Source organism: Balaenoptera acutorostrata, chromosome 3, assembly GCF_949987535.1.
Source record: "Balaenoptera acutorostrata chromosome 3, mBalAcu1.1, whole genome shotgun sequence".
Classification (NCBI taxonomy): Eukaryota; Metazoa; Chordata; class Mammalia; order Artiodactyla; family Balaenopteridae; genus Balaenoptera; species Balaenoptera acutorostrata.
In genome coordinates, this window is record NC_080066.1 from 96178975 (window position 1) to 96198507 (window position 19533).

General features: G+C 50.8%; 2 protein-coding genes across 7 annotated transcripts in view; one reads left to right on the plus strand and one right to left on the minus strand.

The window, feature by feature from the left end:
- DNAJC17 (DnaJ heat shock protein family (Hsp40) member C17) overlaps positions 1–18973 on the plus strand; it is a 38592-nt gene extending 19619 nt beyond the window's left edge. The window contains exons 2-12 of one of the 6 annotated variants that reach the window (XM_007180394.3): positions 8280–8349; positions 8648–8706; positions 8934–9021; positions 10758–10849; positions 11090–11186; positions 11789–11904; positions 12283–12360; positions 12893–12973; positions 13469–13579; positions 17534–17648; positions 18828–18973. In XM_007180394.3, coding sequence (XP_007180456.1) covers positions 8280–8349; positions 8648–8706; positions 8934–9021; positions 10758–10849; positions 11090–11186; positions 11789–11904; positions 12283–12360; positions 12893–12973; positions 13469–13579; positions 17534–17648; positions 18828–18844 — 924 coding nt within the window. In that variant the 3' untranslated portion in view covers positions 18845–18973. Of the gene's footprint in view, positions 1–8279; positions 8350–8647; positions 8707–8933; positions 9022–10757; positions 10850–11089; positions 11187–11788; positions 11905–12282; positions 12361–12892; positions 12974–13407; positions 13580–17533; positions 17937–18827 lie in introns of those variants that run through there. The other 5 variants (XM_007180395.2, XM_007180396.3, XM_057543547.1 and 2 more) reach the window with 5 other exon arrangements.
- C3H15orf62 (chromosome 3 C15orf62 homolog) lies at positions 9508–17538 on the minus strand. Its single transcript, XM_057543550.1, has one exon. It carries the CDS (start codon positions 16460–16462, stop codon positions 15935–15937), a length of 528 nt encoding a protein of 175 aa, XP_057399533.1. The 5' UTR covers positions 16463–17538; the 3' UTR covers positions 9508–15934.
- Positions 18974–19533: the final 560 nt, after the last annotated feature.

Sequence of the window (19533 nt, forward strand, 5' to 3'; positions counted from 1 at the left end):
GGAAGTCCCAGCCACTCTGTCTTTTGATTGGAGAATTTAATTTTTTTTTTTTTAACAATCTTTTTCTTGATGTGAAAAGTAATACAAGCTCATTGTGAAAAGTAAATGTCAACTATAACCCTCTCTTTCAGGGATATTTTTATATTTTCATTTGGCTAGGGTGAACTCCCTTCTTGGCCTTCTGTGACACCACCCTGGCAAAGGTTTGGAGTGCTTTGTTACAGCTGGTAAGGGTGGAAGTCTAGACTCCCTATTTGGCCTTTGATGGCATGGGTGGGGTGGTAGCCACAGTTTTTTCTATGGTGTATGGTTAGAGTAGAGCAGGTATTGTATGAAACAATGATTGCATGGTTTTTCATTGAATGAATTTTCAGTATCATAATGAACACCTCATTATGTCACAATTTCCTCCTTTGTAAAATGAGGATGATAATAATTTCTACCTCATAGGGATGTGTTAAGAGTTAAGTAAGTTACTATAAGTAAAGCAGTTCAGACAGCTTGCTATGTGGTAAGTGCTAGCTACCATTTTTGTCATTTTGGAATGTAGATGATTTCTGACTTTCTCTTTTATAAATAGTGCTATAAATGAACAGCAATGTTTATAAATACTGTATAAATTTCTAAGTATTTCTTTAGAATAGGCTCTTAGAAGAGGCCTTGCGGGATCAAAGGGTCTGCACTTTTCAAAGCTTCCTGATATATAGTGCCCGATTGCTTTCCAGAATCATTGTGTTGGGAATTGCCTGGTAGTCCAATGCTAGGGCTCCATGTTTCCACTGCAGGGGGCACGGGTTCAATCCCTGGTCAGGGAACTAAGATCCCACAAGCCATGCAGTACAGCCAAAAAAAAAAAAAAAAACCAGGCTCATGGTGTCAATTTACATATTCACCATAAAGCCACCAACATTAAATACCATCCTTGTTTTCCTTGAGAGGAAACTGAGAGGTGAAAAGGGCCTAATTTTTGTGTGTGAGGCTGAAAATTTTTCATGTTTTTTTTTTTTTAAATTTTATTTATTTATTTATTTATGGCTGTGTTGGGTCTTCGTTTCTGCGCGAGGGCCTTCTCCAGTTGCGGAGAGCGGGGTCCACTCTTCATCGCGGTGCGCGGGCCTCTCACTATCGCGGCCTCTCTTGTTGCAGAGCACAGGCTCCAGACGCGCAGGCTCAGTAATTGTGGCTCACGGGCCCAGTTGCTCCGCGGCATGTGGGATCCTCCCAGACCAGGGCTCGAACCCGTGTCCCCTGCATTGGCAGGCAGATTCTCAACCACTGCGCCACCAGGGAAGCCCTCATGTTTTTTTTAACCATGATTTTATTTTATTTTATTTTTTAAATTTATTTACTTATTATTTATTTATTTATTTAGGCTGCATTGGGTCTTTGTTGCTGCGCGCAGGCTTTTTCTAGTTGCGGCGAGCAGGGGCTACTCTTCATTGTGGTGCATGGGCTTCTCATTGAGGTGGCTTCTCTTGTTGCGGAGCACAGACTCTAGGCGTGTAGGCTTCAGTAGTTGTGGCACGCGGGCTCAGTAGTTGTGGCGCATAGGCTTAGTTGCTCTGCAGCATGTGGAATCTTCCTGGACCCGGGATCGAACTTGTGTCCCCTGCATTGGCAGGCAGATTCTTAACCACTGCGCCACCAGGGAAGTCCCTCATGTTTTTCTTTTTAATTAATTTTTATTGGAGTATAGTTGCTTTACAATGTTGTGTTAGTTTCTTGCTGTACAGCAAAGTGAATCAGTCATACATATACATATATCCACTCTTTTTTAGATTTCCTTCCCATTTAGGTCACCACAGAGCATTGAGTAGAGTTCCTTGTGCTATACAATAGGTTCTCGTTAGTTATCTGTTTTATACATAGTAGTGTATATATGTCAGTCTCAATCTCCCAATTCATCCCACCCTTCCTTTCCCCACTTGGTAACCATAAATTTATTCCCTACATCTGTGACTCTATTTCTGCTTTGCAAATAAATTCATCTCTACCATTTTTCTAGATTCCACATACAAGTGATATTATATGATATTTGTTTTTCTCTTTCTGACTTACTTCACTCTATATGACAATCTCTAGGTCCATCCACATCTCTGCAAATGGCACTATTTCATTCCTTTTATGGCTGAGTAATATTCCATTGTATATATGTACCACATCTTCTTTAGCCGTTCCTCTGTCGATGCACATTTAGGTTGCTTCTGTGTCCTGGCTATTGTAAATAGTGCTGCAATGAACATCGGGGTGCATGCATCCTTTCGAATTATGGTTTTCTCTGGATATATGCCCAGGAGTGGGATTGCTGGGTCATATGGTAGCTCTATTTTTAGTTTTTTAAGGAACCTCCATATTGTTCTCCATAGTGGTTTTACCAATTTACATTCCCACAACAGTGTAGGAGGGTTCCCTTTTCTCCACACTCTCTCCAGCATTTATTGTTTGTAGATTTTTTTATGATGGCCATTTTGACCTATGTGAGGTGATACCTCACTGTAGTTTTGATTTGCATTTCTCTAGTAACTAGTGATGTTGAGCATTTTTTCATGTGTTTGTTGGCTATCTGTATGTCTTCTTTGGAGAAATGTCTATTTAGGTCTTCCGCCCATTTTTTGATTGGGTCATTTGTTTTTTTGATATTGAGCTACATGAGCTGTTTGTATATTTTGGAAATTAATCCCTTGTCAGTTGCTTTGTTTGCAAATATTTTCTCCCATTCTGAGGGTTTTCTATTCATTTTGTTTATTGTTTCCTTTGCTGTGCACATTTTTCATGTTATTGACCATTTATATTCTATGAATTGTTTCTTCATGTTCTCTCTGTTTTCTTGTAGTTTGTCTTTTTCTTGCTTGTCTTTTTCTTCATGATTTCTATGCATAGTGAAGACTGTGTTGTGTGTCATATTTCATGCAGATACTTCTCTCTGTTATCATTTCCTTCATCTTTTAATTTTGTCTATGATTTTTTTTTTGTCTATGATTTTTTACTTAGAGAAATTAAAATTTTTTCATTTGTAAATCCATTCATTTTGTGTAAGTATGCATGTGTGTGTGCATGCATGTGTGATTCCTTCCCTTGTTTTAATGCTTAGGAATTTCTTCCCCATCCTAAAAGCAGATTAAAAGTCCCATCATGGGGCTTCCCTGGTGGCGCAGTGGTTGAGAATCTGCCTGCCAATGCAGGGGACACGGGTTCGAGCCCTGGTCTGGGAGGATCCCACGTGCCATGGAGCAACTAGGCCTGTGAGCCACAACTACTGAGCCTGCGCGTCTGGAGCCTGTGCTCCGCCACAAGAGAGGCCGCGATAGTGAGAGGCCCGCGCACCACGATGAAGAGTGGCCCCCGCTTGCCACAACTACAGAAAGCCCTCGCACAGAAACGAAGACCCAACACAGCCAAAAATAAATAGATAAATAAATAAATAAAATAAAATAAGGTACTGCTTACTTTTTTTTTTAAATTTAATTTTATTTATTATTTATTTATCTATTCATGGCTGTGTTGGGTCTTCGTTTCTGTGCGAGGGCTTTCTCTAGTGGCGGCAAGTGGGGGCCACTCTTCATTGTGGTGCGCGGGCCTCTCACTATCGCAGCCTCTCTTGTTGCGGAGCACAGGTTCCAGACGCGCAGGCTCAGCAATTGTGGCTCACGGGCCTAGCCGCTCCGCGGCATGTGGGATCTTCCCAGACCAGGGCTCGAACCCGTGTCCCCCGCATCGGCAGGCAGATTCTCAACCACTGCGCCACCAGGGAAGCCCGGTACCGCTTACTTTAAAAAAAAAAAAAAAGGTCCCATCATTTTCTTTCTTTACCATCATTTTCTTTCTTTAGGTTCTTTTAGTTTCTTTTTTTGTATTTAGTTTTTTTATCTATCTGGAATTATTTTGGTATATGGTTTGAGATGAAGAGCTAAAAACTTTTTTTTTTCACTCAGTGTATTGGATTTTAGTAATACTTTTTACTATACATTGAATTTTTATATTTATTACTATTTGTTTCTTGGCCATGCTTATATGTTCCATTAATCTTGCCTTTGTGCTTTATGATAAACTTTGATTAGCTCACAGAGAACTTTGAGGTTCAAGTTCTTTGGGCTTGGAGACCCCAAATGCCTCCTCAGTCATTCATCCTGGTTCATTACTTTTGAACTCAGAAGGCTCTCCACATCTGGCCCTGCTCATATGCACTGTGGGGCTTTCTCTTCTAATTGTTCTACTCTTTGTTTTGTGAATCACACATACCTTATGAATCACGTTAACTTTCTTGTACTTTCAGTATCATACCTGAGTTAACTTTAATCTTTTTCTCCTCTTCTCGGCCCAGTTTGCATTTCTTTGCCTACATGTATGCTCTCATTCCCTAGCATTTCTTCACCCCAAGTTTGTGCGTTAAAACTTGTTTTTATGAATTTATTCTTTTCCTGGTTTTCTTCTATTACTTTTCTTTGGTTGAATTTTTTTTTAATTAACCAAAATATTCTTTGACAAAAACATTATTTTTATTCCCATGTTTTATTGCAACCATGTCTCTCCTTTTTCATGTCTTTTTCTGTTCTCAGTACTTATTCCTCAGTAAAGGAAAACATTTCTTCTCTAAGCTTGTCTGGGGCTTGAAGAGAAGTTGGGCTCTTCCACATCCTCTGTCTTGAATGCCCTTTCTGGCTCTGCTTGGAGAACTGTTACTCACCTTTCAGATCCAGCTCAGATATTGCCTCCTCTCTGAGGCCCTCAGGGCTAAAATTAGCCACTCTTTTCTCTTTGTTTCCATTCTTAGGGCCCTCTCTTACAGGCATCTTACAACCTCAGTGTAATTCATTGTTTTCATAGCCATCTTCCTTGCTAAGCAGTGTCCTTTCTCTTCAGTCTCAGGGAAATTCCTGACTTTCCTCTGTATCCCCAGCTCCAGCTCAGCCCCTCCGTATCCTAGCTGCTCCATGAGTGGACCTGGGAGGTGGGGTAGATTCGGTGCTGTACTGAAGGGCTCTTGGAGAGCTCCCCTCCTACCCTTAGACATTCCTCTCTAAAAATGAATACCAGCCTGACCTTGACCTTCTGGCCTCACATCTCCCCCTACTCATGAGACTGGTAAATTTTTCCAATAGGATCTTGAAACACAGAATGTTCAACCTCTTACACCTTTAAAGGGTGATTTGGAAATGGAGGCCCAGTAAGCCCTTGAGGGAATAGGGGTCCAGGATACATCAAGTTGATTGGGGCAGTTGTGTTTGATTGTAGATGTTGGGAGTGTGGGAGGCTGGAGGGGTGGGGGTAAGATGGGGGTCCACCCATACAGGGAGTGAGGTGACCTAGGTCCAGTTGTACTATTGCTTCAAATAAAGTCTGATGAGACTGTTGAAGACATATGTCAAAGGAACACATTCTGGAAAGAGAACTGATAAGGAAGCAAATTAATATATGTAGATTATTTCCCATTATTATATACTTAGTTTTTTTGCTTGAACAGTTTTGTTTTCCTGTTTAAGTGAAAAAAACCCCACCAATCTTCTGATATAGAACATCTAAAATGAATTATAAAACACAAAACAATATTTAATATCATTCGTTTAGGATAAAAATCTGTGTTCTTTAAAAAAAGAAGAGAAAATGAAGAATGTACTACTACCCAGCACCCCCATGCTTCTTTTATTTTTCTTTCGTACTATTCCTTCTTAGCTCCTCTCTCCCTTTTACTGTCCCTCTTAGATTTACAAAAAAGAACATGTAACTCTTTAAAAGAGCCCCATGATATAAAAGAAACCATCTTCCACAAAATCCTCCAATATCAATAGTGCATGCCTGCTGATCCTGGTCCTGAGGAAGCTCATTCCGAGGGTAGTGTTACAAATTGAGGCAATAGACACCCTCTTCTCCCTTCCTCTTCCTCTCAACCAGTTCAGAGAAAGGGCCTGGGATCAGAGAGAGAGAGGTGGGGGTGGAGAGGCAGAAACAAGACCCCAAAGACCCCAAAACAAGACCCCAAATCATTTGTTGGAATGATCAAGGGGGAAGGTTTAGAAGGACACCCACCATCCAGTTAACACAGGAACCTTGGAGAGAGGGCTGGGGAAATGGGGAAAGAACATTAGCTTTTTAGCTCTCTCTTTATATATTTTTTGTATTGTTTTACTTTTTGAAAAAACAAATAAAGGACCCTTAAATGTAAAGAATATATAATAAAGGCTTGGTTTAAAATAAAAAGAAATAAGGCCCTGGGCATAATGGAGAAAGGAAAAGAAAGAGTAAAAGGGAGAAAAGATGAATGATAAGGTGCCTAAAGAGTAAAGATGACATTCCAAGTGTGAGAGTATATATAAAACTATCACCTCCCCTTCCCTTATTATTATTTCTTAATAGTGAAAAAAAGCTAGATTTTGTTATTGTTGTCATTTCTTTTTAATGGTGAAGACCTAAGTTGGGGTGGGAGGTGAACGTAGGTGGGCAGTTGGGAAGGTTGGGGAGCAGGGAAGCACATCTACACCCTCTCTGCTCAAAGCCTGTCCTGGGAGTGGTTCCTGCTTCCTCAGGCTCAGCCAGGAGAGCTAGATGGGCTTGGTTGCCCTGGCAGGTGGAGGTGTGGTTCTAGCCGTGGCCCAGCAGGTGGCAGCACACCCCAGAGGTCCTGGGCTAGGTGGCTCCTGGCCCTCCTTAGCTCTGGAGGTGGGAGTGGAGTTAGGCACCTGCCCGCAGGCCCTCCCCTGGGGGTGCTGGCTGCTTGCCTCCGAAGCCCCTTATTTAGCACACTTTGGATATAGTAGTTAGAATGGCCATCACAGTAGTTAGAATGGCCATCTCCCAACATTTAAAAAACTGCACCCCCCAATGGGTGAACAAAGTAAAGAGTAGTAACCTAGAGTTCAGCTGAGTAAGCCACTGCGGAGCCTTAAGTGGTGAGGTCTTCCAATTTCAGAGTGATGTGTCTTCAACTTGTATCATCATTCTAGTGGAAAAACATAATTTAATTTTGGTGAAATGAATTGGTTCCCTCTGGGAAGCCTGGGGAGCCAGTCTTCTTAGCTACTGGTAGAGGTTCTGGTCTAGAGGCTCCTCCTCCCAGGAGGTTTGAGCAGTAGGTAAGGTGTGCAGGCAGAACTGAGAGCAAGGCCTCAGGAAGCAGAGGGTAGCTTCTGGGATTTTGTGCTCTGCCTTCCCTTATGTGTGGGGAATATATAAAAGAGAATCTTGGTGGCTATGTTTGCTTATTTTTACTAATATAAGAAATAAAACATGTTCTTTTTAATACAGAGAGGTGCAAAGATAAAAACTAAAAAAGGACCATAGCCTCGCCACCAAGATAACCCGTTATCAATAAAAAAGATAATAAAGTAAGACTTATTTAAGGTTTGAAAATTTGAACTACAGAAAAGTATAAAATGAGAAGTAAATGTTTCCTTCCCCTCCACTTTCAGCTTCTTTCCAAAGGAAACCACAAGTTTCATATGATTGCTTTGAGGAAAGAGAAGAAGAGAAAACAAGGGCTGTGCACATGCCCGAGTGTCTCTATTTACATTTCTTTTACTTTCTTGTTTATTTTCAACCCCAAAATGATCATTGTATATACTAAGCCTTGTTTTTTTCATGCACCATACCTTGAAGATATTTCTTTCTTTTTTTAAAGTTGAGGTATAATTGGCACATTTTGTACAACATGATTTGCTATTCGTTACCATACATTGTTATGATTTTTTTTTCTTGTGATGAGGACTTGAAGATCTTTCTAGACAACACATACAGACTTCTGTCTATGGTAATTTTTTTAATGGGTCTCTCCGTTGTTGGAGATTTTGGTTGGCTGCACTTTGGGGTAATATAAACTATGTTTTAGTGGACATCCTTGCATATTTATTTTGGCATGCTTCTACAAGTCCAAATTCCAGAGTAAGTCAAAGGGAAAGTACATTTTAAATTTTGATGGCTAAATTTCCCTCCAGAAAGGTTGCCCTGGTTTACATTACATTACACCATGAGTGTGTGAGAGTGCCTGTTTCCGGGTGGCTATAGGGACATCTGCCCCCTGCCAGGAGCCCTCTGACATCCACAGTGGTAAGACTGGGTGCTCAGCAGGAAGCAGGCCCAGCCCCTCTACTGCAGGGCAGTGGTCAGCTCCCTCCACGGCCTTTGCCTCCACTGCAGGTCTCCTCTGTGGTTGTGAGGTGACTGTTTCAGTGTGGCAGCCTTTCTTTTAGCGATGGAGAGCACTCCCTGGATTTCCCTTATCACTTTAACAATGTTTTCCTTTCTGTCCTGGGGTGAGAGAGTAAATAACCAAATCTTGACTCTTCCAGATGAAGAAGGCATATAGGCAGAAGGCCCTCTCCTGCCACCCAGACAAAAATCCGGATAATCCCAGAGCAGGTGAGCCTCTCCTAGGCATGGGGAGAAGGAGGCCAACCCACCTGGGTGTGGTGTGAGTGCTGTGGGAGGCCAACGCACACAGCCTGGCTTTGGGCGCTGGGCCCCAAGGCTGCACTTCGCATGTTAGGAGCATCTGGTCAATTGCTGATGCGCTCACCCTTTCTTGCTAGTCCATCATCTGCTGATGTCTGCTTTTCTAGCAGCCTGTGGCTTCTTTGAGGTGCTCTTTTGAGGGAGCACACCATCATCAAGTCTAACTTTACTTTTCTCCTCTCTCTTTTTTGATCCCTATGTTTAGCTGAACTCTTCCATCAGCTTTCTCAGGCCTTGGAGGTACTGACCGATGCTGCCGCCAGGGTAAGCTCATCCTTCTCTATCTAAATTGTACTCCACATTTATAGACCACTGTGTGCTTCATCCTCTATACTTGGCCATGCGTCACAGTCCTTGCTGTCCTAGCCTGAAGACCCTGTCACCAGACTGCCTCCTGATGGCTCTAGGGCTAGCGGCAGGGCTGGGGAGGTGGCTGGGCTCTGTGTGTGTTCCCTGGCTGACTGCTCCTCCGTGTTCCTTTCTTCTGCCAGGCTGCATATGACAAGGTCAGGAAAGCCAGGAAGCAGGCAGCAGAGAGGACCCAGAAACTTGATGAGAGAAGGAAGAAAGTGAAGCTTGGTAGGTGACATCGTGGTGCTGGTAGCCTGCAGTTTCCCTGGACCGCTTTCCTGCAGCTCCCCCACCTTTCCTCCTGCAGCTTCAGTTCCAGCAACTCAGAGCTTTGTGGCCCCGGCTCAGGGCAGAACCCCGGCTCAGGGCAGAACCCCGTTCTCAGGAGTGGCTCCTAAAGGACAGTCTTAGGAATAATAACAGTGACTAGGTGTGCTATTAGCTAAGCACTGTGACAGATGTTTTACTGCCTCCTTTAATTATTACAACTATCCAAGGAGCTGGGTGTTATGAAACCCACTTTTTATAGACAAAAGAGGCCAAGGCACCAAAAGGATAAGAACTTGCTGGAGCCAGGATTTGAACCCACACAGCATGAGTACAATCAGCGTCCTTGTTGGCCATGCCATCCTGGATCTTCTTCATTCGTCCCTGTGAAATCCTCTCAGAAGGATCCAAAGAGATCCAGGCATTCGTCTTTTAAAAAACAGCTTTATTGACATATATTTCGTATATCATATCATCCACCCATTTCAAGTGAACAGTTCAGTGATTTTTAGTAAATTTACCAAATGGTGCATCTATGACTCTAAATCAATTTTAGAACATTTTCATCACCCCCATAAGACTGGTCCAAGCATTCTTTACTCGATTTTCCTCCCCTTCCTCTTGCCTGCTTCACATCCATATATTTATTATGTACACATACCGTCCCAGTACATCCATCAAAAACAAACAAACCTGAAGAGTTTAGGTAAGTAAAGTGAACAGAAAACAAAGCGGCGAGTCCCAGACCTGAAAGAAGCATTTGTCACAGCAGCTGGCCTGGGACAGGGCCACAATCAGGTTTCTCTTGGAAGGTGGGAAGGCTCCAGGACCTGGGGTGATGTCCTTGCATGGAGGCTGATGTTCCTGTAGGAGCCGTTGTAGCTGGGTCCACAGTGAGGCTTGGTAAATGTGAGTTGAGGGGGGAGGTAGAAGATTCTGTCGGGAGACTTCCCTGGTGGCGCAGTGGTTAAGAATCCGTCTGCCAATGCAGGGGACATGGGTTCAATCCCTAGTCCAGGAAGATCCTACATGCTGCGGAGCAGCAAAGCCCGTGCGTCACAACTACTGAGCCTGTGCTCTAGAGCCCACGTGCTGCAACTACTGAAGCCCACATGCCTAGAGCCCGTGCTCCGCAACAAGAGAAGCCACCGCAATGAGAAGCCTGCGCACTGCAACGAAGAGTAGCCCCCGCTCACCACAACTAGAGAAAGCCTGCGCGCAGCAACGAAGACCCAACGCAGCCAAAAAAAAAAAAAAAGAAGATTCTGTGGGAACTTGAGCTCAGTGGTGGGAAGAGCATCAAAGCCATGGCAAGGTCGCAGGTCAGGCTGTGGTGCCAAACCACAGGAACAGAGGCCAGGAGCTCCACCCACTGGCAGCCCTGACCCGTGGCCCTGGGCTACTGACATAAGCACCCACCCACACCTTGTTCACTGTTTGGAGAACCAGCTTGGTCAGCGTGAGCTGCTTTAACTTTTCCAGACCCCGGCCACTCAGCTGGATCCTATTCTCTTCCTTGTTAGGACTTTTCTCGATGGAAATTAATTTGGGAGCACATGGGCATTCAGGGAGGGGCCAGAGTTACTGTATAGGTTCATGCTGTGTGAGACTTTGGGGAAGCAGCCAGAGCCTGGTAGGCTGGGGCCATGTAGAAACTGCTTAGACCAGACATTGGGTCATTCAACCCTTGTTCGTAGACCTGGAGGCCCGGGAGCGGCAGGCCCAGGCCCACGGCAGCGACGAGGAGGAGGAGGAAGAGAGCCGGAGCACCGGGACACTAGAGCAAGAGGTGAGCGTCCAGGCACTGCGGCCATCTGCAGGGGGAGGAGGCTGGTGGAGCAAAGGGGTTGCCGTGACTGGAGAGGACATGCCATTTCCACTTTCTTCTGTGGGATCTGGGTAACCTGTCCCACCTGCAGGTTGCTGAGCCTAGCTTGCAGGTGGAATGTCCCAGGGACCTTTGCAAGGTGAGCCAACCTGGAATTGGATCTGCACAGAACTGTCACCCTCCCCAACTCCCACTCTGCAGATCAGACGCCTGCGAGAAGAGGGTTCCCGGCAGCTGGAGGAGCAGCAGAGGGTGATCCAGGAGCAGATACGCCAGGAACGGGAACAGAGGTTGAGAGGTGAGAGTCCGTCCCCCAAACCTGCCTCCCCCTCTGAGGCAGCTCTTGATGCCCAGAGTGGCCACACTGGCTGCTCAGGGAAGTTGTTCTGGAACCTTCCACCTGCTGGAACCCCCTGGGCACCCCACTTGGACACATGCCACCTGTCTCTTCTTACCAGTTCTCTGAGGCCTATTGGCTTTTCACTCTACCTGAGATCTCCTGGCCCCATTTATCCTAGTCCCAAGCAGAGCTGGATCTGTTTTGGAGCAGATCACCAGGGCGGGGTGGGGAAGGCTCTGGGGTACTCTGTTTCAGTAGAATTGTGTGGTCTGTACCTCTACCTTCTGCCCCCCGTAGGTGTTCATAGCCCTTCGTTGGCAGAGTGCTGACCATGGCCTTCAGCAGGCAGCTGGGCAGCTGTCCCAAGGTGACAGCTCCTCAGGGTTGGGGTGGGATTGCCTCTACTTGCCCTACCAGGCTCCACAGCAGGGCGGGGCAAATACTGCCCTTGGTCAGGAGTGATCTTTTCTAGGTCCTTTGGCCCTGGCCTGTGTCTCCATTGGAGAGAGAACCTCTGACTCCATCATATTCTACCTTGCTAATTTTCCTAAATTTTCTAGGAATGGCAGAAAATCCTGAAAGCAAAGGAACCCCCAAGCTAAAGGTGAGCCCTGCGGATCTACAGGCCACCTCACACCATCTCCTCTCAGCAGAACAGATGATTCCATGGGCACAGGTGCTTCTGGTGGGGATGCTGGATCTCTGGGAGCCACACCACTACCCACATCCCATCCTTCCATCTTCCCACTGCCTGGGCATCAGGATGGCCTCTCAGAGCTGGCCGTGAAAGGCTGCTCTTAGCCCTGAAGGCTGCAGGGCAGCCCTCCCTGAGGCCCTCAAAGGAGAGCATCTTATAGGGCTGGAAGCGTAGCTGTGGGTGAGCAGGCCACCTGCCTGTCTGTTTTCAAGGGGAATGCATTTTGGGGGGTGCTCCCTAGATTACCAGTGCTTTGAAGGGGGGGAGGTGTCTGCTCAGACTGTAAAGCTCAGGTGCAGGGTCTGGTTCTGCTGAGAAGTCAGTGTTTAATGGTGATGCCCACTGCTGTCTTTTCAGCTCAAGTGGAAGAGCAAGAAGGAGGCCAAGTCACAAGGCGGCTATTCCAGAGATGTCCTCCTGCGGCTTTTTCAAAAGGTCTGCCCTGCTGACTTCCCCCTAACCCATCATCTCAGGCCCCACCTCAGCCCAAACCCCAGGAGCTCCAGGCCTAACCTTCCTTCCCATCTCTACCTGCCTTTTTTTCTGTGTCATAGACCTTCTCCCCAGGCCACGGCCCCCCAGTCACTCATGTTGCCGTGTGCCCCCTCCCTTGCTGTCCTTAGAAGCAAAGGGCTTGGCTGCGTGTGTGGGGCGAGAGCAGGCTGTTGTCTGGCACCAAAGCCACATCCTCTTCACCTCTTTCAGTTGCTGAGACAGCTGTGCGTCTCTGCTGGTCTAAATTCCCATGTCTGCCGAGCTCTCCTTTGCTGTCCTCTGCATTCCCGAGGGGCGAGGGAACCTTTCTTTCCCATCTCTGATCCCCCCTTTCTGGGAACCTAGCAATGAGAGGTTATACCCCAGCTAAAAATGGCCTGGTGGCCTCTGGGTGGCCCAGGCTTGTCTCTGGTGTGAGCTGGGCCATCCTGAAGGCTGAGCCATGCTTACCGGGACCCGCTTATCCTCACAGTACGGAGAGGTGCTCAACCTGGTACTGTCCAGTAAGAAGGCAGGCACCGCCGTGGTGGAGTTTGCAACCATCAAGGCTGCGGTGAGTGCTCCGTGGGGCTTTGGGGGCCGTCGACAGCCCTGCCATTCCAGGGGAGGAATCCAGTTCTGTGGGCCCTCTGAGCTTAGGTGTCCACACTCCCGGGGGATCTCTGGGCCAACTCAGAGCCAGGATTCCCCAGAGCCCCTCCAGCTCCCAGGAGTAGAGGCACAGCAAGTGAAGGGATGGACAGGAGAATATTCCGGGGACGGCTTCATTTCCTGCTGCCTGGCTCTGCACCCTCCACCTTCCCCTGGAAGCCAGCACACCTCCAGGTTGGAGCCCTGGCACTGCCTTCTCCCCTTCCTCCACTCCCCAGTCAGAAAGCTCACGTGGCGCACGGGGAAGGTCAGAGCTTCAGCATACCATCGTGTGAAGTTTGCTGTGCCTTGCTTGGAGGATGAGAGCGCTGGTTCTGGTTCTCTCTGTGGGGTTAGAGAGAGCCTCTCTGCAGCCGACTGGAGTGATGGGACCAGGACCGGATGCTGTATTTGACAGGAGCTGGCTGTCCAGAATGAAGTGGGCCTAGTCGATAACCCCCTGAAGATTTCCTGGTTGGAGGGACGGCCCCAGAGCACAATGGGCCCTAACCACCCAGGACTGTCCCAGGTAAGGAGCCAGGCCTCACACAGCCGGGCATGCTCAGGCTTCAGGGCGCCTCTTCCTGTTTGGGCTCTTCTCAGGGCCCTTTCCTCGCAAATCCCAGTCATCAGGAATATGGAGAGATTGGCAGGTCTGCCAATCCAAGCAGGAGGACTGGGATTCCTTGCTGATCCCCTTTCCTCTCTGAGTGCCAGTGGGGCCCACCCTATACAGACCTCTTAGACCTTATTTATCATATTCTGGTCCCCTTTGGGTTCTCTCATCATCACCCAAAGGCGTTGTCCTGGCCTGCGGGTCGCTTGGTTGCAGTGTGAAGCATTTGGCGCTGAGATGACCTGGTGCTTCAGGGAAGGGGCCGGTGATGAGGGTGGCTGCTTCTTTCCCCAGCTTCCTTACAGGTGCGTCCACGGCTGTCCCAGATGGGGACCTACTGTCAAGAGGCAATATCTCCTCTTTAGAAATAACACTGGCTACCCTGCCGACACTGAGGTGCTGCCTGGTGCCCGACTTGTGGTAAAGCAGGCACTTGAGCTGACACAAGCCCAACACCGGCTCTTAGTCCTCGCGGCTCCACGAAGGCTTATGTTCCGCTCCCCGCCCCACACGTATACACACACACAGCCCTGGTCACACTTGTCCCCACTTCGGTGGGACAAGAGCTCTCTCTCCCTTCTCTGAAGTGCCCAGGGGTCTGTGTGAGAGCCTCAGGCTGATGTGTTCCAGCCCCTCGGTGGGGAAGAATGCCCCTCCGTGGGTCAGCAAGGGCTCCACTCCCATTGCCTCAGGCACCCCGCCACCACGCCCCTCACCTGGCCGTGAGGATGGGGAGCTCTCTGGAGTGTGTCCCAGACCCTGGACAGAGGAGGCAAAGGACCTGGTCTGAGCCTGACTCGGGACCCTTCTTTAGAGACCGTTTCCCCACGGTTAAGGCCCAGCATTTCGCAGCCCCAGACGACACTCCATAGGCTGTGTTACAAAGAGCTCTCTTTATCACCATCCCACGGGGGCTTTCAGTTCAGCACAGCCACACAAGAGGAGGGAAGGGGGAGGCCACAGGTTTCGGTTGTGGAGGCGCTGTGTGTCCAGGCTTCCCTTCCCCCTCTGCCACACCTGGAAAGGCCTGGGGTGTCAGAACCACATGCGGCCAACTGGGCTCTGGCTCCAAGTCTTCTGGCCAAGGCCTCAGGGTGGGGCCGTAGCCCCGTCGTCAGAGGTTTTGAGCAAAGCAGAGTTCCTCAGTCCTGGTGAGGAGTCTGGAGACCAGCTTGCCTCTTCATTGTAACAGCTCTGAGCTTCATGTCTGTCCCTGATCCAGTCCTCCGGCCCGTATTCTCATGGGCGCAGGAAGGAGGGAAACCTGCCACTGTTTTTTGTTGCATTTCCCAAGGGCTCCCGTCACTAGTAATTCTGGGAATTCCGCACAGCCCCCTTTCGCAAGCTGTCTGTGCCTGGCATTCCCTAGAGCCTCCTTCCTTGGGCACCAGGGAGTGCTCGTGCTACGGGCAGCTGTACTGGCACTTTGAGTCTCTCATGCCCCCTTTTCTGCTAGTGATTTGTTTGATTTGTTTTCCAGAGTTACACTGTGTATCTCTACCTGCCTCATTCTTCCTACTCTGTCAGCCCCTCCCTTCCCTTGCAGGCCCCATATGCTTCCTCCTTCCCCCCACCAGGCCCCAGGCCATGGTCTAGACCTGTGCTGCCCAGTAGAACTTTCTCCAGTGATGTTAACGTTCACTCTGTCCAGTGTGGTAGCCGTTAGTCGTATGTGGCTGTTGAGCACCTGAAACCTGGCTAGTGTGACTGAGGGCTGAATTTTTAATTGTATTTAATTTCAATTAAACAGCCACGTGCGGCTAGTGGCTACCATACTGTACAAGGTCACGCCTGTTTCATCCCTCTCCCCTTAGGTCTCCCACTTTCCTCTCCAGCCTGGATTGGACCACTTTTGCCCAGACCTGTCCTGTAACCTCGTTCTGTTGACAGTGGCTTCAGAGGGAGCTGGCCCAGGGCACCCATCTGTCATGCCCAGTCTGCGCGTCCTCCACTCCCGGACTCACCCCTTATGCCACCCTCCCTCTCTGCTGGCCTCTGCCTGGTCCCTGTGGTTGCAGGCGTGGCCTCCCTTTCCCAGCCTAGCTAGCTGCCTTCAGGGCTCCTGCCAGCAGGTGCCCCCCTCACATTTCCATCTTGCCTCTGTACCTCTGTCCCTCCACTCTGGGGTGACTCAGAGAACTGTTCAGGACCCAGAGGGAAGGCAGGGACCTGGATTCCTATCCCTACCTTAATCCACGACTGTCCCCTCCTTCTCTGGGTCCCCAGGCTTCTGGCTCTTTCACCCACCTCTGCCCACCCTCCCCCCATTCAGAAGCTGGGCTCACTGGGAAATTGCTCCCTCAGCATCTGTAGAACTTCCTCAAGAAGTGAAATCCCCAGGTCCACTTTGAAGGAGAAGAAGGGATCACTGAGGTCCGGAGCAGGTGTCCTCTGGAAGGGGGGCGTGTCCAAAGGGTCCTCATCGGAGTATTGGTGGAGGGCGTCCGCCAGGGAGAGCGCGGAGGGCAGGGTGGCAGAGTAGGTTGCGGTGTAGGTGGATGGGGGCTCCAGGATGTTGGGGCAGCTGGAGCTTTCTCGGTAGAGGCGCGGGGGTTTGGGCGGGGCCAGCAGGGTGGCCCGGGGCTGCTCATCCCCCCACAGTGGCAGGCGCCGGCCATCTGGCCTCCCTCGCAGCTCCCGGACGACCTCTCGGTTGCTGTACTCCTCGTGGTCCCCTCCAGCCGTGCTGGCCTGGCTGAGCACGCTGCCCTGTCGCCGGAGTCTCCGCGGCCGCCGCATGCTCAGCCCCTTGAAGAAGGAGGTGCTGCAGAAGGAGCCTTTCTGCCAGGTCTCCATGGGGCCCCGGGGAGCCAGCAGACAAGCCTGGTACCTCAGAAGCCCGGTTCAAGGGCAGCTGGGGGCCATCTGGTCCCGCTGGAGCAGTGAACGGCGAGAATCAGGGAGGCAGCCTTTGCTGGCAGAAGCAGAGGCCTCCGGGTTTCTGCTCAGCAGGGACCTTCGGCCGCGTGTCCAGGAGAGCCGAAAAAGCTGAGAGTTCCTGGCGACGGGAGTCTCCCAGAGGGACAGGAGTGGCCTGGTTACTTGATAGGGCAGTGGAAAAACCCCAGGAGGAAGAAACAGCACTCCACTCCGTGGAGCCGGAGCGAGGGCAGCTGTGGCGCGATCTGAGGTGGCTCTTCTTGCCCAGTGCCGGGCTCCTCGCCCTCTCCCTGGCCCTGCGGGGGGCCGGCCTCTCCGCCGCTGGCTCCCAGACTGATTAGTGGCTTGGCTGTTTGTGCCAGTGTGTGGCAGAGGAGATGTGTTGTTGTCTTCCGGCTGACTCAGTCAGGTGGAAGGCTGGTCTCATGCTCTGAGGTAATTGCAGCATCCGCAGGCAGGGATTGGGGCAGCGGCAACGCCCCAGGGCACCGGGGAGCGTAACATTCCTCTGGGGACCATCTGGGGCAGCCCTGCTTTGTGTGTCACCACGCTGCCGCCTCTTCCTCCACAGCCCAACGCCCTGCGTCCTCGCGGGCAGGCCTGGCTCCCCAGCCCCCGTGGGTGTGGGGTGAGGAGCTCCGGGAGGTGGGAGCTAATTGAAAGGCAGGCGTGTGGAACAACTGCTGGGGAAGGAAGAGGCCTGTTGCTGGTGTGGGTGACTCAGCCCTGGGGCCCCGTGACAGGCCCTCATTAGCAGAGCCTGCAGGGATGGGGGGAAGGAAGGAGGCAGAGGGTGTGTTAACTCGGAGCAGCCCTGTGCCTACAAAGGGCTGGCTCCTCCCAGGGCCAGGCTCGGGGCATGCCGAGGGTGACTTCAGGTTTTCTCAGCAGAGCAGCATTACCTTGGGGAGGGGAGAGTTGCCCTCCCCTCGGCCTGATAGCAAGCCTGGCTGCTCCATTTCCTCAGCCTCTCCTCGATTTTCCCAGATAGCCTCCGGGCAGGAAAGGACATCTGGGAGCCAGGGTCCTGCGTTCCTGTGGGGCTGCCTGGGCCTCACTTGGGGTCCCGCCTCTGGGGAAGGCGCTGGGCCAAGCCTAGGAGGTGAGCCTGGCTGGGAGGGCAATTCTCCTAGGAGCTGCAGAGGCCTAGGAGAGAGGAGGAGGCGTGGGGCTGTCGGGAAGGGCAGGGGGATCTGGGCTGAGTAACACTTCCTGGTTCTGTACACCCCTGACTCCAAACCAGTTGGCCAGGGCCTGGCATCTTAACCCCAGCCACTCCCTTCTAATCCCCCGGGTCACTGACCACCGAACTTTTTTCCTGGCCTGTTCCACGAAGGTGCATCAGCTTGGGGTACTGCGAAACAGGCCTCAGCAGCTCTCTACTGTGCAGCCCCCGTGGCCTGGCTCCCTTCTGTGCCAACTCTGGTGGGCTTCATACTTCTTCACGCAGCTTCAGCTGCACGGAGGGAGGAAGTGATTTAAGTGCCACTGCAGACCTTATCAGGGCATGGCGTTGGTGGCTCAGGGCTCTCCTGTAGAGCTGCCTCTCCACCCCACAGCCTTGGCCCACTGAGGTGGTCGTTTTTTATTTTGATTATGAAAATATTGCACTGTTCAATCCCCCACACTGTGCGGGCAAGATCATAAAAGAAAAAGCCACGGGCCCTGACCTCCAGGAGCCCTGGTGTGTATTTTTAGGAGGCAAGCTGGCCTCATGCTTGTTTCTCTCTCCTTCTAGGGTGGGGCTGAGTGAGGCTGTGTCTAGGGTAGGGCTCTCTGTGCATCCTCAGCAGGAGCCAGACCACAGGGAGGGTGGGCAGCTGGGAGGGGTCAGTGCTCTCACCTCCACCTGGCAGCGTGGAGTGTATTTCTGCACCTCTGACAAACCCCCTTCACTGGTAACTTGTGAGAAGCAGAAGCCATGGGGTGGAGGAAATGAAGGGAGATGAAGGCCGGGCTCCAGCATGAGGAAGTGATTCACCTGAGCTGACTGTAGATGTAAAGGGCCTGGGAAAGGGGAGGCGCGGTGGGGTGATAGCTGCTTGAGATGGGCTGAAGGGGAGCCAGCTGAGAAGCTGGCCTGGGGCCAAAGGCCTGCTTGCTCTGAAGGAACATGGGTGAGTTGGGATTGCAGGATGTTCCAGGGTCCTTCCCTTCCTGGGCATCCTCCCTCCTTGACTCTTGGCGGCGGCTCTGCCTAGGCCCTGTCCTCCGAGTCTGGAATCCGCAGGGCTCTGCCCCGCCGCCCTGACGCCCCCGTGTCCTCCCTCTGCACCCCCAGGGTTCGGTGCGGTCTGAGAGGGACTATGAGAGCCTCGTCATGATGCGCATGCGCCAGGCAGCTGAGAGGCAGCAGCTGATCGCCCAGATGCAGCAGGAGGACCAGGCTGGGCAGCCCACGTAGCCTCCTGCCTCCAGCCCTCCCATCCCACAGCCCTTTTCTTAAACATCACCAATAAACTTTTTTTTTTTTTTTTTTTAAAGAGTCTACCTCTATTGCATACACAGGTGTAGGGTGTGGGCCTGCCCAAGCGTGGCCCTGGTTTCTGGGTTCTGCCTCGGAGGGCTCCACCCAGGCCTGGCTCTCCCTCCCAGGCAGTGGGCAGACCCCAGGGAGGCGCTCCGCACGGTGAGAGTCAGTGGCCAGCGGAGCAGAGGAGCGACCACTCATCACAGCCCTTTACTGGCTTGGACTAGCTACGCAGGACCCACGCGCGCAGTCCTGGGGCCACGCTCCGCGGGGGCACCCAGCTCCCTGCCAGGGGCAGCCTGGCTCTTGCCAGCTCCTCAGCCTGCCACAGAACACGGCCTCCTCCAGGGCCCGCGCCAGGCCTGAAGCCGGAGGGGCAGCTGGGGGCACCAGGGCCAGGGGCCCTGCCCCCCCCCCCACTGGCTGAGGCAGGTTTCAGAGAAGGCCATTCATTGCCCAGTGGTGCTGGGCCGAGGAAAATGACGACTTGGGAAGAATGGGCAGGGCGGTGAGTGAG